Below are 21,844 nucleotides of genomic sequence, written 5' to 3'. Positions count from 1 at the left end.
CATCTTTCTACACAAATCTTTATGTATGTACATAGACAGTGACTTAGGAAAATTCCTACAAGTATGATTACTACATTAAAAATCAGCTTTTTAAGCTTTTTACTATGTTTTAAAATTTTCCTCTGTAAACTTGCTATAAATTTATACTTCCCAAGAGTATAGAAACTGCCAAAGATTAATTAGAAAATTATACAAAATACTAAGTTTAAGGAGCAAAACTATTAAAACAGCAACTTTCTGGCAAAACCTGCCATCATTACATACACGTATTTAGTACAAATAATGCCAAGACTATATAAAACACTTTCTAAAAATGTGATCTTTACATTCAAACCTTCAATATATCTGATATTAGCTACAATTTTTAATGTGAAAGAGATAAGCTTATCTCTGAAGTATTAAAATCAATTATTTTATGCACTTTTGAGATATAATTTTAAGGGGTATTTAACCTATTTTCTGCACAGAATATACACTTTAAATTTTAATAGATACCAACGGGAAAATTCTGTGAAATATAATTGTTACCTAAACATTTTCCTCTTTAGAATTAATTAAACATATGCAAAAAGTCAGGAATCATTTTTTGAGAAGTCTTTTGTTATTTTTGTTTTAAATACCCAAATTGCATGATAAGCTCTCAAATGCTTGATCATGCTAAAGTCCATAGCATGCTATACCTAGTAAAATATTTCCAATTGTTGGTCATTGTTATGTATAATGGTTTTTGTTTTCTCATGTTCATTTTGTTGTTTCCAGAAAAATACAAACTTTTCTAGGGAGGGAGGTTATAAAATTGGCCGTACTCTACCTGTAAGCATTATCTGACCTACCTCTCATTACAATTTTAATACTCAAAGGATTCTACAGCCAAAGATAGTAATATAATTTGCATTCTATCAATATTTCTACTTGCTGCATTTCACAGATATGGACCTTTTTGTTTTAATCTGAAATAACTAGTCATATTCTTGAAATCCTTTTTTCTTCCAAATTAATAAATATGCAACAGAGATATATGTGGTGTTCGGTTCAGTTCAGTTAAGTTCAGTCATTCAGTCGTGTCCAACTCTTTGAGACCCCATGAATCACAGCAGCCAGGCCTCCCTGTCCATCACCATCTCCCGGAGTTCACTCAGACTCATGTCCATTGAGTCAGTGATGTCATCCAGCCATCTCATCCTCTGTATCATTATATTAATACTGTTACAGCATTTAGGTTTTAGATTAAAGGCTAGCATATTTTATTAATGCCCTATGCACACGTGCATGCTAAGTCGCTTTTGTCGTATCCAACTCTTTGTGAACCTATGGCGTGGAGACTGCCAGGCTCCTCTGTTCATGAGATTCTCCACGCAAAAATACTGCAGTGGGTTGTCATGCCTTCCTCCAGGGATCTTCCTGACCCAGGGGCTGAACCTGCACCTCTTTCGTCTCCTGCATTGGCAGGTGGGTTCTTTACCTCTAGTGCCACCTGGGAAGTCCAATGCCCATTATATACACAGAGAAATGGAATTCCAATGTGTATTATTTCTTAAAAGTAACAGTATGTTATTTTCTGTTCTTCTGATATACCAAACTAAATGACTCTTGTTCTTCTTAATCATTATATGATCAGCATCATCAGAGATACGGTATATAGTAACAAATAATTTTTTTACAAGAGAACAATGTACATATTTTCTTACAACAATTTTTATTTTTATGTGTTAATTAGTTGGGTATCTTAATATATTTGCTACAACAGTAGATGATATATCTACACTTTTAACATTTACATATTAGTCTGAATAGAAAAACATAAGTTACATATTTCAGGGATTCTAGGTTCTGATGCTTTGGACAATAAACTTATTTTGTCTCTACCAAAAATAAATGAGAATTCTCTGTAATAAGAAAGACTTAATTGTTTTTACTAGCAGTCTAAATTTGGATGCACAGAAAAGAATTTGTTTACCAAGAAAAGGTGGATTAAATGCTTGCAGAATCAGTATGGTATGCTAACTAATAAGCAAACTACATAACCACCGAATTATATGTAAAATGTAACTAAGAAACAGATAGATTTATATAAGGAACTAAGGAGTTATTTTGGCTAAAACCCAATATTGGCCTTATTTCAGTTTAATTGGAAGAGGATCTCAAATTCATCTTCTCCATGAGATATCAGGAACCTGGATTTCTCTTTGTACCAAAGGTTAATAAGAAATGTGTCTGCAAAAGTCAAACAGCATTAAATACCAAAAACTGATTATTATTCTACAGCAGTTGTTCTGTCATTCATAATCTCTCCATGCTCCAACCTTCCACAGCTAATCTTTAATGGATGACATGCAAGAAAGAAAAATAACATATAGAGGAAAGATTCTAAAGATAGGGTTTAAGAAATAGAAAAATAAGGCTTTTAAAGAAATATAAATATTCTAAATGTCACAAAAATAACTTAAAAAACTAAATAAATATTCTGTGTGCAAAAATTCACACATCATCTGTATACTATAAATGCAATAGGTTAATAAAAATTAAGATATTAAACACTAAAAAATGTCCACTGAGATTGTTTCAGAAAAATGAAAGGTTTATTAACAAATTATTTTTAAAAGTAATAACATCACTCACCTAAGAGAAATTGAATTAAGTGGATGCAAATAAGGTAATACAATACTATCTCTGTCAAAATCAATTTAAATAAATGAAATTTTGAAGTGTTTGTGATTTAATCACTTTTATTTAGATGAGAAAAGATACTTACTTAAAGGACAATGTTTTAGTTGTGCTTCTCTGAAATATCTCCTAGTATCTGAAGGTCATACACGCCAATAATTTACATCATATTATCCACATGTATAATTTAATGAATTAAAACACAGTAAGACCTATGTAGCATATATTTTCCTTTATTTTCTTCTTGGTAGAGATTTTAAAAATTTTCATATTTTCAAACTTTCCAAACAAATTTAATTCTGAAAAGTCAGGGAAAACTAAAATCTATGTGGATAAAATGAAGTAAGTAAAATATGTATTTTTAACATGGAATATAAAAAACAAAACTATATATAAGTAACTATGAAATAGTTATTTATATTAGCTACACTTGATATGCCCCCTATTAGATCAAGAAGTCTTAAGGAAACAAGATGCTAATATCATCTCCTTATCATCATAATTACCACTTATTGAGTGCTTTCTAATGGGTTAACTACTTCATAAACATTATTTCACTTAAATGTCACAGCAACCTATTAAGTAGGTTTTAACCAAATCTTAGAGAGGCTGTCACTTACACATGATAAGTAGTAAAAAGATTAGAACAAAGGTCTGAATCCAAAGTCTAAGTAAGCATTTACCACCATCTACTACAATGACGTATTATGAATAAGAAGTGACTGCAAACAAAAAGACATGTCTGAAATACCAAATCTGTCTTATTTGCTGATGCATATTTAGTGCCTAGCACAGTGTCTAGTACATACAAACCCTTCAATAAATATTCCTTGTTTAACTTTTAAAGTAGTTAGCATAGTTCCAATTAAATGCCTACTAAAAGTATCAATGGCAGTGATGCTGCTGCTGCTGCTGCTGTCAAAAAAGAAGGGGAAGGTAAAAAGTCAACAATTTGAGATTTTATCGATACAGGATACAACTGCACTTCAAACTCATGAAATCACTTTACAATGATAGTACATTATTCACATTAAAAACTAACAGAGAAGCAAAGGAAACAGTAACAGTCTACATGAAGGTTTACCATAAGTATATATCAGATTAAAACCCAAACCTTGTGCATCCTATTTCATTTCAGATCCATATTTAAGTAAAATGTATTAGTGATAATACATTTTTCAGTAATTTTTCTCATCATCCAATCCTGGTTTCCAAACCTTCTTCTTTCACTTTTCTCTTTATTTCCCTCTTAAAATCTATTAATAGTAAACTATAAATTCTAACTGAAATCTAAACAGAATAAAAATATTATCATGACTTCTGACATTATCAAAGGTTTAAGAATTTCATAAAGATAAAAGTAACCAAATATTAATATTAGCTACAATTTACTGAGTACCAGTTATACTCTAGGTGCTTCTATACATTATCTCTAATCCTTAAAATAATCTGGTAAATTAGTTAATATTTACATCTGACATGGGAGAAAGTAAACCAGGAGAGGCTAATAAGTAACTTGCCCAAAGGCACATGGTTGGTATTAAGGGTCAAAGCTGTGATTTGAACCTTAGTCCATCTGATTTGAAAGCTTATAGTCTTCCTGTTGCTTCAGTCTGTCTCACAGAGTACTGGGAACGTTTTGCTTTTATATGGTTTTGACTATACAAGATTCTTATGAATTATACTATCAACTGGGGGGGAGATAAGATGAACTAAAAAAAAACATATATGTTACATAATAGAGACATAAAAATAAATAAGGGGAAAATCAGAAAGACAAGAAAAACAGCACAGGTAAAATTGCAAGATTTGATCAAAGCCATTACATGGATTTCATAGAATTTTGGTTTATATAATCTTTATGTGTCAAACCTATCGCAGGAATGATTTTAAGATTAGAGAGCAAGTAACAAAAAAAAAAAATCACATCTTTTAAAAGTAACATTTACTTTTTATAATAGTAAATCTAATCCATGCTCAATGCAAAAAACCTGAAAAGGCAGAAAACTGGTAACTGAAGCATTTACACATCCATTCACAAAACCAAAATTTGACTCTAATTTTATATTACATATATGTATATATAGTTTTTTAACAAAAATTATATCAAGAATACAGCTTACCCCTAATTTTCACTTAACTTTGAGTCATAAAGTTTTTTTCATATCATTAAATATTCTTCATAAATAGTTTTAAATTATTGCATGATGTCTCATACCATAAATGTACCTAAATTTATTGCTATCATAACTGATACTGATACAAATATTCTTATTTATATAAATATTTACAAATCATATACTTAAAGAAAATGGCTATTTCCTTAGAATATCACATATTTTAATTATCATTTTATTTGAAAAAACTATAGATGTACATTTTTGTATCCTATTTGCAATTTTCAATGTCCAGATGTTTTAGCATGTATTTCTTTTAATATGGAATATTTTGATTTAAAACAGTATTACTTAGCTCCAGAGAAACTATATAGCACTTTCATTTTCATCAACTTAGGACGTTATAGAAATATACTAAACATCTTTCAAACATTCAACATTAAAGTATTTTGTCATTAATGAGAAAATTTGATTAACAAGAATCATAAAGCAATCAAATTCTTTCCATCTTATGCAGGCATGACTCATACTGTTTAGTCATAGGGAATCCTTAAATATATACCAATAAATAAATATTTAAAGTATACGATTAGCTATACTATACAAAAGTTTAAAGAATAAATATGCTTAATCAGTTTTCCCCTCTAAGAGATAAATGAGCTATGTAGACATATTAATTCATGATTTTCAATAAATCACAATGGCTTAAACCTTAATAAATTATATCTGAAAGACATATACAAAGTTAAATTATAACGCAAACACTAAAAACAGATGTATTTCTTATAATACCATTCTAGCAATTAGTACACATATTTGATTATAAAAAGCCAAGAAACTTAAGTGTTCTAAATTTATATTTGAACTATCCATTTTAACATACTGTTAATTTTCCTTAAAATACATTACTTTCATATTTTCCCACTAAAAAAGAAACAAAAAATTCACAGTAGTTTAACATTAATCGAAAAACAAATATCTGGTATTTGGCTGGAATATTTATTTCTCATCATCTTTGTTATATTTTCTTAGTGATGTTCTACTTTGCACAGTAATGTTTTGAAGACATATTATACCTGTTAATTGTATCTCTGACCTAAAATACCAGAATTATTTCATATAAGGCAACCAGGGTAAGTGATTCATAAAGTGATTTAGGGAAGGAGAGAAAGCAAGAGAAAGAGTACATCAGAGATAATTGACCATATCTGTAACACATCACAGATACATTTAAAAAATTTTCTCCTCACAAAGACTCATGAATGAACATAGACTCCAAAACATATTTTAGGCAGTCATTTATAATCTTCAACTCAGGCAATCTTTTACTTTAATCTTTTCAGAGAATACATTATCTTCATCATCATCCATGTCATCAGATGAAAATTAACTTCACAAAACAGATTTTTGAATCAAATGTAGGTTTCCACTGGCAATGAATATATGACTATCTTCATACAAAGAAGTATTTCCTCTCAACAAGCTAAAACAATAAGTGGTATCTGAACCGCTGGGATGAAAGGTAGAGGCACTGGTAATCATTATTCCCCCTTGTTTGTTCAGGCCCTTCCAACAAAACAAACAACCTTTTTGTGATTGGATTGACATGGTGTTAACAATGCATTTAATGCCCAAATCAGTATGAATACAGGTAAAGCTCTCACTAATACCAGTACCAGGATGTTAAAGCCACCTATTTTCTAAGCAGCCCCAAAAAAAAAAAAAAAAAAAGAGCCAGAGCTTTCCCTCCTTTGGCAAATAAGTTAGCATGCTAGTATTCACCAAGCCACATCAGATAACAGCTTTGCGTATGATTTTTAATGCCATATGTTAATACTCATATGCAATACCTGCTGTCTTTTCAGCAATTTGAGCTTCTGTTGCTTTTTCTTGGAGTTCCAGTTTAAGCTTCAGTTTTCTGTGTTCTTTATCTTCTTTACTCAGTTTTTCTTGAAGCTAAAAAACATTGAAAAAAACATGGATTCTTACGAATATATCCCTTGCACAAATATAATTAATCCCAGTGTTAATTTTTACTTTCTCTAAACCCTTATAGAATAACATATTAACTTTATGAATATATAACTCTTGGGAAAAAACAATCTTTAAGGTTTTAAGATAATTTACAAAATAATAATTACCTGAAATGACATAATAATTATAAAAACATTTTAATATACACTTAATAGGCAAATGAAATTAAAGAAGGAACATTATTATTATTAAATATACTGTGACAAAAAGCAATCTGATAAATTCTTTTGTCTTAAAGCAAAAGGCTTGGAAGGGATCATTGTAATAAAATAAAGGATAGCACAAATTACAGCTTCTCTTAGTAATTCTAATATTTTGAAACAAAATTAATTAAGATAATAATCTTAATATTTGATACAAATCTCCCTTTGAGAATGCTATGCCATCAACTTCCATTTAAGTTGGCACTGGCACCTGATTCATAATTGGTATGCAATAAATAACTGCTAGATGAAAGTACAGAAAATATCTCATGCTTTCATATGGAGTCCTTCCAAATGTTTTATTTTTAATTTCTCCCTCGGCTTTTGTCGTTTGTGTTGTTTTCCATCAGACATGATCGACACTCCTAACATCATGTTTCAGTTTGATTAGGTCAAACAAATAGAATATTAGAATCAGAAAAGTATATAGAGGTTAAAAAAAAAACCAGCAAGCATAGAAAATGAACATTATTTAATAATATTACTTAAAGCTCAAAGGAATGTAACTAGAAAAAGAGTCAGAAGTGACATGATAAATTAGATTGGACAAAATACAGCAATATAAGATAACACAAGGTAAATGACAATATTTCCAAGCCTTGCTACTTTAAAGTTTACATATAGTACTGAGCACAGGGCACAGATACTACAAAGAAAAAAAGTTAAGAAAGTAACATGAAACCAATGAAGTAAAACTTGAATTTTATAGGCACCTATGAAAAGTACTACAGATTATGAAAAAGCGAGTGATATTGCAAGCCACCAAGACAGGAAACAAAAGAAACTGCTCTTCATAGCCCATGTCTCAATTCAATCATACCCTGAATGGCATGGTATGGCAACGGCATAAAGCTACTGTTCCAGAATTAAAGTACACAATAAAACTGAATTATGATGAGTGACAGCAAACTTAGAAGGCCAATAACTAAAAGTATGCTCTACAATTATCAGACTTTCTATACTGTACCTTTTTATTGCTTGCTTTGAGAATGTTCAATTCTTTTAGAAGCAACGCTATTGTCTCCTCTTTACTGAAATCTGAAGTAACCTGACAAGGATTCGTACATTCGCAATGCAAATCATTACTTCTGTGGTCCATGATGCTGTAATGAAGAAAACTATTAAAACAATATACACATAATTTCCACTCTACAGGATCTGTACATTTTATACTTCAAACAGGGAAACAAGTTTAACAATAAATGTGTAAAATTACTTAATATAAAATTTCTCTTAAGAAAATACTATGGATGAAAAAGCATAAACATCACAAATTCACAGAGGTACTAATACACCAATCTCACAAGGAAGAGTTAAATCTGTGAAAAACATTTGGTAATAACTATAAAGATTCATGCAGGAGACCCAGGTTTGATCCCCGGGTCAGGAAGATCCGAGAGAGAAGGAAATGCCAACCCATTGCAGTACTCTTGCCTGGGAAATCCCACAGACAGAGGAGCCTGGAGTCTGTGGGGTAGCAAGAGTTGGACAAAACTTAGCGACTAAACCACCACCACCATAGAGATGCATACTACTACTACTGCTACTACTACTACTACTACTACTACTACTACTTCTAAGTCACTTCAGTCGTGTCCGACTCTGTGTGACCCCATAGACGGCAGCCCACCAGGCTCCTCCGTCCCTGGGATTCTCCAGGCAAGAACACTGGAGTGGGTTGCCATTTCCTTCTCCAATGCATGAAAGTGAAAAGTGAAAGTGAAGTTGCTCAGTCGTATCCGACTCTTAGCGACCCCATGGACTGCAGCCCACCAGGCTCCTCCATCCATGGGATTTTCCAGGCAAAAGTACTGGAGTGGGGTGCCATTGATGGTTCAGTACAATTAAAGAATTCAGTTTTTAATGGGTTATGAATATTAATTCAATTCGTACTTTTGGTCAGGACTCCAGATACATTTTTACTTTTCTGAAACTGGGAACAACAAATAATTTTTCATTATAAATGACAGAATATCATATTTTCATTATTAAAGTCACAGCATATTAAAAATGAAAACCTATTCCTGTGACACTTAGGGGTAAGCAAAATAAATTTTTGACAATGTGTATGCTATTTGAGAACAATAATTAACTTGTTAGCAAGTACTATAAAGGATGGGAAGGAAAAAGTAGATGACTTTAGCCCAGTCTCTACTATTTACCTTTCCTATGTAGTTATAAAGTTTATCACCTTTTCATTCATCCCTACTTCCCAAAAATATACTCCAATCTGTACTTTCATAAGACTATAACTGACTGCCAAGAGGGTGGAACATATTAACATTATCTACTTCATTATATATCAATATTCATTAACATACCTATTTCATAATTTTTAAGTAAATAGAAACAGGTATTCCTACATAAAACTCTGTTAAAAAGTATTCCATAAATATGACTTTGTCTAGACTGAAAATACAATATTTATATTTCAATATAATTATAAATTAGTCATTGAGAATCTTTAAATGTAGCAATATTTTCATAGTACATGACTAATTATCAAAGTATTTTACTCTTTTAAGGAAAAAGTCACAGGTGTCACAAATTCAAATCTCTTCATAAAATAGGTAGATAAAGTGAATGGGTAGAAACTACAAAATGTAAAATATCAAGGAATGTAAACAGGAGAGTAGGTGACCCTTCTAAAAGAAGTCAAACTCATTTAAATGAAGAACAGTGCTGACCAAAAGCAAAACATATCTTTGGGCTTGTCTTTTCGTGGAGCTGCCAAGTTATGGTTCTGATGAAAAATATACCATTTTCATCAATGTAATAGTTATTTCCAGATCCTTAATGAAAGGTCACTTAAAACAATACTCAACAAAATATAAAACCTCAGGACCAAACAAACAAAAACAAAACAATTAAAAAATAAATCCTCATGATCTTCATTCAGGCTCATCCTGTGCTTTTTCACTCAGTGACTTAGACACATTATATTAACGTAATGAAAATAGCAGAAAACTCCCCAAATTCTAATAAGTTAACCATACATCAAATTAGGGCCACATTAAAAAGAAAGGGAGCAACAGAGGGAAGAAGAGAGGAAGGAAAAGTTCTCCCAATTCTTACTTTCTAAATCTAAGGGTGCTAGCACTCACTTGGATTTTCCTGCAGTGCAGTGAGCTGTCTCGTCACCTGGATGAGGGCTGACGACTTGAAAATTCCTTGATCTCTGCTCTGGCAGTTCTGTGCTCTCATATGTAGCTTCATTAACTAATTCATTGGATTTCTGATGCATGCTTCCCTTAGAATTCACAGGCAGTTGCTCATCTGGCTGGGTATTTTTATTTCTGCCTGTAGTCTCTTGTTCAAGGTAACTATGGGTTATGTCTGCATTTAAAACAAAATAAAAACATGATATTTAAGACATCGTTACATATTAAACAGATCAAAAGAGTATTTTTCTGTAAATAAGTGGTCTCGTAGCTTTAAACACGCACTTACTAACCTTACTCCTATTGTAATCAGACAAACATGTACAGGGTGATCTTGCTATTAATGCTTCCATTTCCAGTCAGACAGCAGAGTAGGATGGTGGTTTACAACCTTAAGTGTACATCAGCTGTGTGTGTGTTTAGCCACTCGGTTGTGTCCAAATCTTTGCATCCCTATGAACTGTAGCCTCTGTCCATGGGATTTCCCAGGCAAGAAATACTGGAATGGGCTGCCATTCCCTTCTCCAGTGGATCTTCCTGATCCAGGGATTGAACCTGTGTCTCCTGCATTGCAGGCAAATTCTTTACCGGCTTAGCCAGCAGGGAAGTCTACATCAGCTGAGGAGTTTCTAAAAATCCTAAAGCTCAGGTTCACCTTATACTAACTAAATCAAGATCCCTGGGTGTGATCACAGGAGTCTAGTATAAAATCAAGGCTGGGAACCACTGATTTAGGTTATTATTTTATACATTACTTTTTTTTCCTAGAATTTGAAAAACAGGATATGGTAAGTTAACTGATTACAGTGAAGTGATAATGTGCATGGGATTCTGGTGTCAGACTGAGTTAGAATCTCGTCTTTGCCAAACATATAACTTTGGGCAAGTTACTTTACCCATCCATGCCTCAGACTTTGTTAAATGGAAACATAATACTGCTTACTTGAGTTGCTGCAAGGATTAACTGAATTAATGAAGACAAAGTACTTGGCCTACTGTTTGGCCCATCAATAAATGTTAGCTATTATTTTGATAATAAGCATCATCATATTAAAAGGGAAATAATACAAGGAGAATTATTTTTAACTTACCTTTCATCAGATATGTATAATAAATTAGAGAATATTTTGAAAAGCTTGGCTATCTCATAAAAATGAGCTACCTCAAGCTGTAACTATTAAATAGCTATTCAAAGGAACAGTGTATATCTGATTTATAGTGAAATTCCGGGGAGAAAATGACACATAGACAAGTGAACAAAACAAACTCTCTTAACCAATAAATCAGATCAATGACCACAAATACTGATTGAAACCAGTACTTTATTATTTCCAATAGAAACAATTCGTCAATTTTAAAAAGCAGGTGAATCGCACCTGCTTGTTTATGATGCCTTCTTTAATTTGTCACACTTAAAATCCTTTTGAGGCAGAAGAGTAGTTTTACAATAAAAATAAAATAGAGAAACATAAATAAGGTACCCCTCACAAAGCACTCATTCTTCCAGAAGAAATTCTTTGCTTATATATATATATGCTGAAATTAGGTATAGCCAGTCATACACTCCAAGTCCTGGACATTGTCTATTGGTGGCTGAATGCTAAACCAGAAAATATTCATTTTTGGTCAATTACTCTTAAATTCACTGAGGGCATAAACTGGGAAAATATGCTATCATAATTACATATCTATGATATTTCATTATATTCTGTTTTAAACTTTAACAATTATATGTATCTGAAGGTTATTTGTTGGTTCTTGAAATTTCAAAACACCTGGTCTGCTGTAGATGTTCATCATGCTACATTTCTAGAATAGGCTGGTATTAGTACCCCCAAATATGAAAGAGGTATTATAAAATTTTATAAATGGACACTATGGAATATCACTAGATAATATCATTAACAGACCAGGCTTTTTAGCACCTATGACTTTTTTTTTTTTATTTTTAAACTTTACATAATTGTATTAGTTTTGCCAAATATCAAAATGAATCCACCACAGGTATACATGTGTTCCCCATCCTGAACACCTATGACTTTTAAAGTAATTTAAAGAAAATTACAGCTATAGAAAACAATATCAAAACAACAAAAATTGTCTCCAGAGGCATATCAGAAGACAACAATTCATATTAGGCCCTATGCTATTCTTCAGTTTATGAAGTACAAAGATTCTTCAACAGGTAAAAGGATAAGCCAAGGAGCATAGCCAGTAAGGAAAAGCCCCCAGTTCCCCACTGTTACTGTTGCTGTTCAGTCGCTCAGGTGCGTCCAACTCTTTGCGACCCCACGGACTGCAGCACACAAGGTTTCTGCGTGCCCCATGGCAACACCTTATCAATTGCTTCAGAATCTTAAGTCTTAACTCTCTGACCTGTTTTTGAGAACAAACATATCATTATCTGCAACTTGTCCCAGGTGTTCACCTCTGTATTTCTGGATGTAATGTAACATCTCTCTTCATTTAGTTTTTATTTCTAACTCTGAGTGCTGACTTTACCTCATCCCTGATATCTATATTACTTTTCATTACCACATTTATAGCTCTCTTTCTTACTTCAGCTTCTCTCTCGTGTGCTCAGTCATGCACTGAGTACACAGGCACTCACAAGCACTCACTCTTTGCAACCCCATTGACTGTAGCCCACCAGCATCCTCTGTCCATAGAACTTTCCAGGCAAGAATACTGGAGCAGGTTGCCATTTCCTACTCCAGGGATTGAACCCATGTCTTCTGCACTGGCAGGTGGATTCTTTACCACTGTGCCACCTGGGAAGCCCCCACTTCAGCTTCAGTTCAGTTCAGTTCAATCGCTCAGTCATGTCCAACTCTTTGCGACCCCGTGATTCGCAGCACGCCAGGCCTTCCTGTCCATCACCAACTCCCGGAGTTCACTCAGACTCAAGTCCATCGAGTCAGTGATGCCATCCAGCCATCTCATCCTCTGGTGTCCCCTTTTCCTCCTGCCCCCAATTCCTCCCAGCATCAGAGTCCTGTCCAATGAGTCAACTCTTCGCATGAGGTGGCCAAAGTACTGGAGTTTCAACTTTAGCACCATTCCTTCCAAAGAAATCCCAGGGCTGATCTCCTTCAGAATGGACTGGTTGCATCTCCTTGCAGTCCAAGGGACTCTCAAGAGTCTTCTCCAACACCACAGTTCAAAAACATCAATTCTTCGGCACTCAGCTTTCTTCACAGTCCAACTCTCACATTCATACATGACCATTGGAAAAACCATAGCCTTGACTAGACGACCTTTGTTGGCAAAGTAATGTCTCTGCCTTTCAATATGCTATCTAGGTTGGTCATAACTTTCCTTCCAAGCAGTAAGCGTCTTTTAATTTCTTGGTTGCAGTCACCATCTGGTGATTTTGGAGCCCAAAAAAATAAAGTCTGACACTATTTCCACTGTTTCCCCATCTATTTCCTATGAAGTGATGGGACCAGATGCCACAATCTTTGTTTTCTGAATGTTGAACTTTAAGCCAACTTTTTCACTCTCCACTTTCACTTTCATCAAGAGGCTTTTTAGTTCCTCTTCACTTTCTGCCATAAGGGTGGTGTCATCTGCATATCTGAGGTGATTGATATTTCTCCCGGCAATCTTAATTCCAGCTTGTGCTTCTTCCAGCCCAGCCTTTCTCATGATGTACTCTGCATAGAAGTTAAATAAGCAGGGTGACAATATACAGCCTTGACATACTCCTTTTCCTATTTGGAACCAGTCTGTTGTTCCGTGTCCAGTTCTAACTGTTGCTTCCTGACCTGCATGTAGGTTTCTCAAGAGGCAGGTCAGGTGGTCTGGGATTCCCATCTCTTTCAGAATTTTCCACAGTTTATTGTGATCCACAAAGTCAAAGGCTTTGGCATAGTCAATAAAGCAAAAATCGATGTTTTTCTGGAACCCTCTTGCTTTTTCCATGATCCAGTGGATGTTGGCAATTTGATCTCTGGTTCCTCTGCCTTTTCTAAAACCAGCTTGAACATCAGGAAGTTCACGGTTCACATATTGCTGAAGCCTGGCTTGGAGAATTTTGAGCATTACTTTACTAGCATGTGAGATGAGTGCAATTGTGCGGTAGTTTGAGCATTCTTTGGCATTGCCTTTCTTTGGGATTGGAATGAAAACTGACCTTTTCCAGTCCTGTGGCCACTGCTGACTTTTCCAAATTTGCTGGCATATTGAGTACAGCACTTTCAGAGCATCATCTTTCAGGATGTGAAATAGCTCAACTGGAATTCCATCACCTCCACTAGCTTTGTTCGTAGTGATGCTTTCTAAGGCCCACTTGACTTCACATTCCAGGATGTCTGGCTCTAGGTCAGTGATCACACCATCGTGCTTCTCTTGGTCATGAAGATCTTTTTTGTACAGTTCTTCTGTGTATTCCTGCCACCTCTTCTTAATATCTACTGCTTCTGTTAGGTCCATACCATTTCTGTCCTTTATCGAGCCCATCTTTGCATGAAATGTTCCCTTGGTATCTCTAATTTTCTTGAAGAGATCTCTAGTCTTTCCCATTCTGTTGTTTTCGTCTATTTCTTGGCACTGATCACTGAGGAAGGCTTTCTTCTCTCTCCTTGATATTCTTTGGAACTCTGCATTGAGATGCTTGTATCTTTCCTTTTCTCCTTTGCTTTTCGCTTCTCTTCTTTTCACAGCTACTTGTAAGGCCTCCTCAGACAGCCATTTTGCTTTTTTGCATTTCTTTTCCACTTCAGCTTACCTAACGTCAAATTTTGTGATCCCTGAACTCTTGGTAAATTAGGTCTTTTCACCTGTGAATGTGATATCTTCTTCAAACAGAGCAGACATGGAACCTTGCCAATAAGAGGGTTCTTGACTGATCCCTCCTGGATCCGAGTAATCATTAACTCTTGAAGTATTTTCAAAATAAACTCATAAACTTCTAATGCACTTCTGGGTTTTAATTCTAAATGTTTAATACTTCTGAAGAATTCATACTATGTGATTTGGCTCTATTTCTGGATGTTTCTAATCTTGTTCTGTAGTAAAAGGTTTTAGATTCCTAACTGCAACTGTTCATCAGATATTTGGAGACTGATCTGAAACTATCCATATTCTTCTAATGAGAATTTAATTTTACTTTAAAGTAAACAAGGTGACTTATAAAATTTTCCTTCCTGTCTGCTTTTTACCTTTTTTTTTTTTTTTCGGACAAACTATTTTAGCAAGTCTTCCTTAAATCCTCTGAATGGTCTCAACAGTCCTGTACTCTGCCATACTGCATTACCTTATATCAGAATTTGATCATTTGTATAGAAAGTTTGACCCTATTATTTACTAATTAATGACTTCCCTGGTGGCTCAGATGGTAAAGCATCTGCCTACAATGTGGGAGACCTGGGTTCAATCCCTGGGTTGGGAAATCTCCTGGAGAAGGAAATGGCAACCCACTCCAGTATTCTTGCCTGGAAAATCCCATGGATGGAGGAGCCTGGTAGACTACAGTCCATGGGGTCGCAAAGAGTCGGACATGACTGGGTGACTTCACTTTCACTTAATAATCATCCATGGAAATGCCACAGTGTGATATGTCCTGTGGTAAGTACTGGGAAAACAAAGACGGGTAAGAAACAGATTCTCCCCTCAAAGACTCTACAGTCCAGTGAAGAAGACAAACTGATCTAATAATTTGAAGACAATGTACTAAGGAGCATGCTAGGGCTACAAAGACCACAAACAAAACATACTAGACATCCTGATGCTCAGCTGGAAGACTGTGGGATGATTTCACAAAGGCATTTATTCCAAACCATGACAAACAGAAATATGCAAAGTAATGGACTATCAAAGGGTTTGAGTTCAGTAAAGAAAAAGCGGACAGACTGTAAGAATAAGAGAACAGGAAGAACGAGTACAAAAGAGAAGAAATAGCTTTAGGAAAAACAAAGACATTTGGTGTTTTGAAAGGACTAGATGCTATAGTCGAGGAGTGAAAACTTGTAAAATGTGTAACATTGTAAAGACAAGATGTGGTAGATCTGGGAATGTGTTGATTAAATAGACTGATGATGAAGTACTTGGAGAGGAATAAATGAAGGTATCAAGGTACAGGGAATGCTACCTTTCAAGACACTGAAGTCATTCAGAAAAAAGGCAAGCAATGGAGACCAGAGATGAAAGACAAATGCAAAAGACTTCACTGGCTGCATAAACATGCTAAAGAAGACAGAACCTGATGAGAAAGCTGACTGATGGTAGACAACAGTCATCTCTTTCTACCTTTTTACTTTGAAATAATTCCAGTCTTATTAAAATGTTGCAAATATAGTACAAAGGGTTCCTATATAACCTTCATGCAGATTCCTCAAATGTTAACATTTTACCACACTTGCTTTATTATTTATTCTATGTCAGTCTACCTACACATATATATTTTTTTCTGAAACATTTCAAAGTAAGTTGCAGGCATGATTCACTTTGACTTTTCAGGTCAAATATCAAGATGGTGCTGTACCATACTTCAGTTTACCAAATTTTCTTTACCTTATTCAAAGGTCAACTTAAATTCAATTTCTGAGTTAATACCTTCACCAACCAAGAGAAAACTGCATTTAGTCACTCTAATTCAGTCTTCAGTTACTTTTCCTAAACTTTGCAGGCCCAACAGAAAAATTTTTACCAAGTGATAACAGGTTGATGCTACCAAAAACTTTAGTTGAGATGTTGTCTTACCCCCATCACTTGCAAAAAATATTGAATTAGCAATATATCAATAAAGTGTAGCAACAGTGAAGTTATGGGTCTGTTTCATACACTATTCAAGTTGAAAGATGAGATAAATGTTTAAAAGAACTCACTTCCGATTCAAATTTACCTCTAGGCAGAAAACACTCTATTCTGTTGATGCCTCTCTCTCATGGTCTGAAATGGAAACTCTATAACTTTCTTTAATAATTTGCTTCAGTGTTGAATCAACGTCATTGTCAATTGTTTCATCATTAGGACTAACAGAATTAAAACTATTTAAATTCATTTCTTCATATGAACTTAAGAATGTTACCAATCTTTTCTTCATAATTCATGTCTATGAAATCTAACTTTCCTCAAATAACATGAAATTTTTTGTGATGACTAATAAATCCCTTTATTTATTTGCTCTTCTGTGGGCATGCTGTATTAATTGGACATATGAATTTTAACTACTTAAAACAAATATATTCTCCAATTTTTACAATACAATATTTTTACATGCTACCTAATGTAATCACTGCCATGTAAACCTATCCTGTCACCATTGAAAATAATGCTATAGAAGATTATTACTCAGTCTGCTTCAAATGCCACCTACTGCTATTGTTAGAGCCAGTTTATTCATCTGGGCAAACTGGGTGAATTTAGTAACAACTTTTTAAAACTCTTAATGCCTGTGTGTTGGCCGGCTGTATGATATGGTGTGAAGACCCTGTATCTTCCTAGTGACTTTCATATTGTTTCTGTGGATCATTTTCATGATCTAACAAATTCTCCCCTTACCGCTGGAGGTATCGGTATTGTCAACTATTTCAGTGTTCGTATTGCTATCACATTCTCAACTCCTTAGTCTAGAAAATTAACAGCATCATACTATTTCCTAACCTAGAAAAGAACGCTTTGGGATCCCCTTTGACATCAGTTCTCCAGACAATTATACATTAATGTATAATATACTCAGCTACATTGATGCCATCCAAGAAATCATAACTCAGGGCCAAAAATAACTGTTACTTCACAACTACTATACAGAAGTGAGGAGGCAGTTAGAATCAAATAGGGATTCTTAGAGGCTGGGAAATTCCGTCCTGTCTGGCTTTGTAAATAGTTTGTGACAACTGGTATCTGTGTAAATGGATTTGATGGTCCCCTGGGGGGTCAATACTGTTTACAGAGCTGTTTCTTCAGAGTGGTTGAGCTAGAATTGTCTCTAGGGATCTTACAGGGGTTACTCAGAATAGCAACATCACAGGTACCTGAGAGCTCAGTGGCAGAAAAGAGAAAGAAGGATGGAAGTGTAACAGGCAAGTGCATTCAAATAAATGTATTTCTTGCTCCTTCACATGCAGGTGCTCCTCAAGGGCACTGACTATCTAAAATGAACCATAAAAGAAGCAATTTGTAATTACGTTGTCTGACACTTGCTAACATAATTGGTCATCACTTCTTTATACTCCATCTTTCTTTTTTTGAAAAGGTTGTTACTTTGATTGTAGCATTAGATTTTATAAATATAAAAAGAATGAAAATCTCATGTTTATCGCTTCTTTCTTTTGTATACTGTCACTACATTATGTAAAAACATCAAAATGATAAGATTTTTTTTTTTTACTGTTGAATAAGTATAAATGTGATTTCATGATGGATTTACTATAGTCCTACATTTTAAACAGAATATGTCTTTTTTTCCAATGGTTAAGAATTTTTCTAAACAAACATTAGTTTCAACATAGCCCCTAATAACTTCTATCAATTCCTTGGATAAGTTACATGTAGATCATCTATCTCTATATGTATACAAATACTCTTTACTCCCTTTACTAAATACTTTGGACTATTTGCTTCCTATTATGTGTGGGGTGATTAGTTTTCCATATAGATGCATATATGAGCTTTTCTCTCCCCAGACATAAAAGACATCAGAAACTTCTGCCATATTATAGTAACTCCACTTAACATGAGTGAGTACAAGAGCAAAGTTCAGACCTTCCAAGTAGAATATTGGTGTATTTAGAGTTTCCAAGCAAAACCAGAGTGCATGGACTCTGAAGACAGACCACAGAGTTTGAATTCCAGCTCTACAACATAGCTGTATGACCTTTACCAAATTAATAAACTTCTCATCAATTTCCCTATCAGTAAAAAGCACACAAAAAAAGCACCTACTCAAAAGGTTATTATGAGAATTAAATTATTTAAATTATATAATCTCTTAGAAAAGTATCAGCATAGAAAACACACTCAATAAATTTTAGCTATTATTATTTGCAAGTATCTACTTGGCTAAAAGCAAAATATTTTCTTATTAAACTGTAGTAAGAATACATAAAAATACAATTGAGAAAAAAATTTCTATTAAAATCAAAAGACATCAACGTGGAAAATAAATAAAATGCTACTTTGTTCAATGAGATACATACAAACAAGAGAAGATACTTAACAAGCTTAATTACAACTTGTAGTTAATACATAATGGTTTAATAAAGTTTGTATGAGATTATAAAGCCGAAAAATTACAAAAATAACAGAACTTCAAAACTCAGAAATCCTGACATTAGGAAAAGATCCTGAAAGAAAAGTCCATCTCATAGCAAGAAAATGAAGAGGATATTTCTGTAAATTCACTCCCACAGCAGGAAAATAAGGAATTAAATAGCATGTTTCTGTAACATAATTTGAACACTACTATACTGGCACATGAAATTAGATATGATCAGGACCATAGGTAATAGATCACAGGTACTTATTCTTCAGAGATTCTAATTTAGGAGTCACAAGAAATTAGGTAACTTCTGGATCTTTGGCTTAAAAACTGCAAACTTGTTACCTGCATATTGTATACTCTCTTGAGGTGTTTTTAATTTATTTTTTGGCTTAACCAGCCTTATGAAGAAGAAGAAGAAGATACTATAACTTTAATTTTCATTGTTTTGTATTCTAATTGCTCATATTTCAAGCATTCAAAGCACATGGAGCCATTGGCTATTATGTTGAAAAGCACAGATACACAGTTTTGTGTAATTCTAATAAGGTGTATCATATATACTGAGGGGAGGTCAAAAACATATGATGGGGGAGAGGCTGGACATAGCTCTAAGATTTTAAAATAAGGCTTCATAGAAGTTTATTAACCTGAAAAATCATGAAACCTAGGAATGTCACATAATTTATTCACTTGTACATGAATTCAAAATAAACTATGTCCTTTCATTCCATTACATGGTTGTATCTCTAAATAAACATGTCAAAAAGAACTAGTGAGGTTATTTCTTCTTTGATTAAGATAATTCAATGGCTTAGTATACCACATTTCAAGTTATCCAATGACTAGACATATAAATCACCTTACCGGAATTTTGCTTTATTATTTAAAAAAGCTTTTGAAGTGGTGGTCCTAAACAAATTTTTTAAAGTTTTTGTTTCAAGCCTGAAACAGTCATGAACACATCAATATTCATTCAACACATTTCTGCAAAAACTGTTCTATTATAGTATTTCAGCTTTTAAATTTTAACATTTTCACCATATGAAGACCATGAACACAGTACAATTACCTAAAGCTTATACTACCTAACTTATGAAACTATCACATAAATTAAAGCTTTGTAAAAATTATATCATCCGACTTAAACCATTGCAAATATTATTTAAGCTAAAATGATTGTGAAAACTATCATAAAATTAGATTAACTAGCAGAATAGTACTCTATATTCTCTTTATTCCCCCGTGACATAAACTATTTGGCTACTTACTATATTTCTAATCTTTTCAACCTTTTCAATTTTTCCTAAGAATAATTTATATAAAGTAATTAAATATATGAATCAACTAGGTAAGTCTTACATTTCTACCACTGCAAGTAAAATGGGTTTTTTAATTATATATTTTTTGTTTGCTAAGTATGAACACATACTAATTGTCTATGAATTCAACAATCCCATAAAGCATTTATGGAAGGTAACCTTTTTAATAGCAATTGTAAAAAGGAGAAAAAATGATTTCGTTACATGTGCCTTTCATTTTATTTAAGATCATCTTTAGATTTGGAAAATAAAACAGGAGAATCACCAGTCAGATACTAAGTGGAAATCACTGAAACACAATGTTAGTTCTAATGGATGGATGATTGTATTTGGTCTTTTGAAACTTTGAAGTATAGGTAAGTCTTGATCACACAAATTAATAAATCCTAAAGCTGGAGTTAACAATAACCATTACACCCAAATTCTGCAGCTTAGCCCAGCCAATTTTTCAAAAGGTCAGGTTGTGAACTGGAGAAGATCAGGGAGGTCCACCGCATAGCTTTGTTGCCAGGCATCTCTCGTCTGGATTGTTGCAGGCATTTATTAGTATTCGTCAGCAGACTCAACAGAGCAAACAAGAAATTCAAGCACGAATAATAAAATGAAATGCTGCTATATAACCCTTTGTCATTCAGCAAATATGGGACTTTTTAGCTACATTGTTCCTAAACCTGGGTTACTACTTTAATTTTTCTCCCCAGTGCTGACTGAATGAGTATGCATGTGTGTTAAATGCAGAGCTCCCCTAACAACTGCAGGACTGCCATTTAATCTGTTGGTAGATGGACCATTTCCTGTGGGAACCCTAGCTATGATTTCCAGATCCACCAAATAAATCTCAGATTAAGATTCCAAATGAAACCTGCCTTTGGCAGATAAAAAATGTCAAGATGGATATAAACAGTAAAATTATAAATTATCTAGGTGTTGCATGACAAACTAATGTTCATTTTTTTTGTTGACATGTGCCTAGATATCAAAACTATATGAGACATTCATCAAATGTCACACTTTCATAATATTGGAGGCATCATTAAAACTGTTTGACTAAGGACCTCAAAGTGTTTAAGCAGTAGCTCAAAAGTATATTTGTGCAAAGTAGAAGAATAAATTTACATATCAGCAGCAGCTCATAAGGGAT

At 33.7% G+C, this 21,844-nt stretch overlaps 1 protein-coding gene across 2 annotated transcripts in view; it reads right to left on the bottom strand.

The window, feature by feature from the left end:
- Positions 1-21,844, bottom strand: part of MIPOL1 (mirror-image polydactyly 1) — a 312,949-nt gene that overhangs the window by 219,944 nt on the left and 71,161 nt on the right. For both annotated transcript variants that reach the window (XM_024982072.2, XM_024982074.2), the window contains 3 exons: positions 10,123-10,354; positions 7,986-8,121; positions 6,632-6,737 (listed from right to left, as the gene is read on the bottom strand). In XM_024982072.2, the coding sequence (XP_024837840.1) occupies positions 6,632-6,737; positions 7,986-8,121; positions 10,123-10,354 (474 nt within the window). The remainder of the gene's footprint in view (positions 1-6,631; positions 6,738-7,985; positions 8,122-10,122; positions 10,355-21,844) is intronic.

This window comes from Bos taurus, chromosome 21 (genome assembly GCF_002263795.3).
Source record: "Bos taurus isolate L1 Dominette 01449 registration number 42190680 breed Hereford chromosome 21, ARS-UCD2.0, whole genome shotgun sequence".
In the NCBI taxonomy this organism is placed as follows: Eukaryota; Metazoa; Chordata; class Mammalia; order Artiodactyla; family Bovidae; genus Bos; species Bos taurus.
The sequence above is the reverse complement of the archived record's forward strand: the minus strand, read 5'-3'. Positions and strand labels throughout refer to the sequence as shown.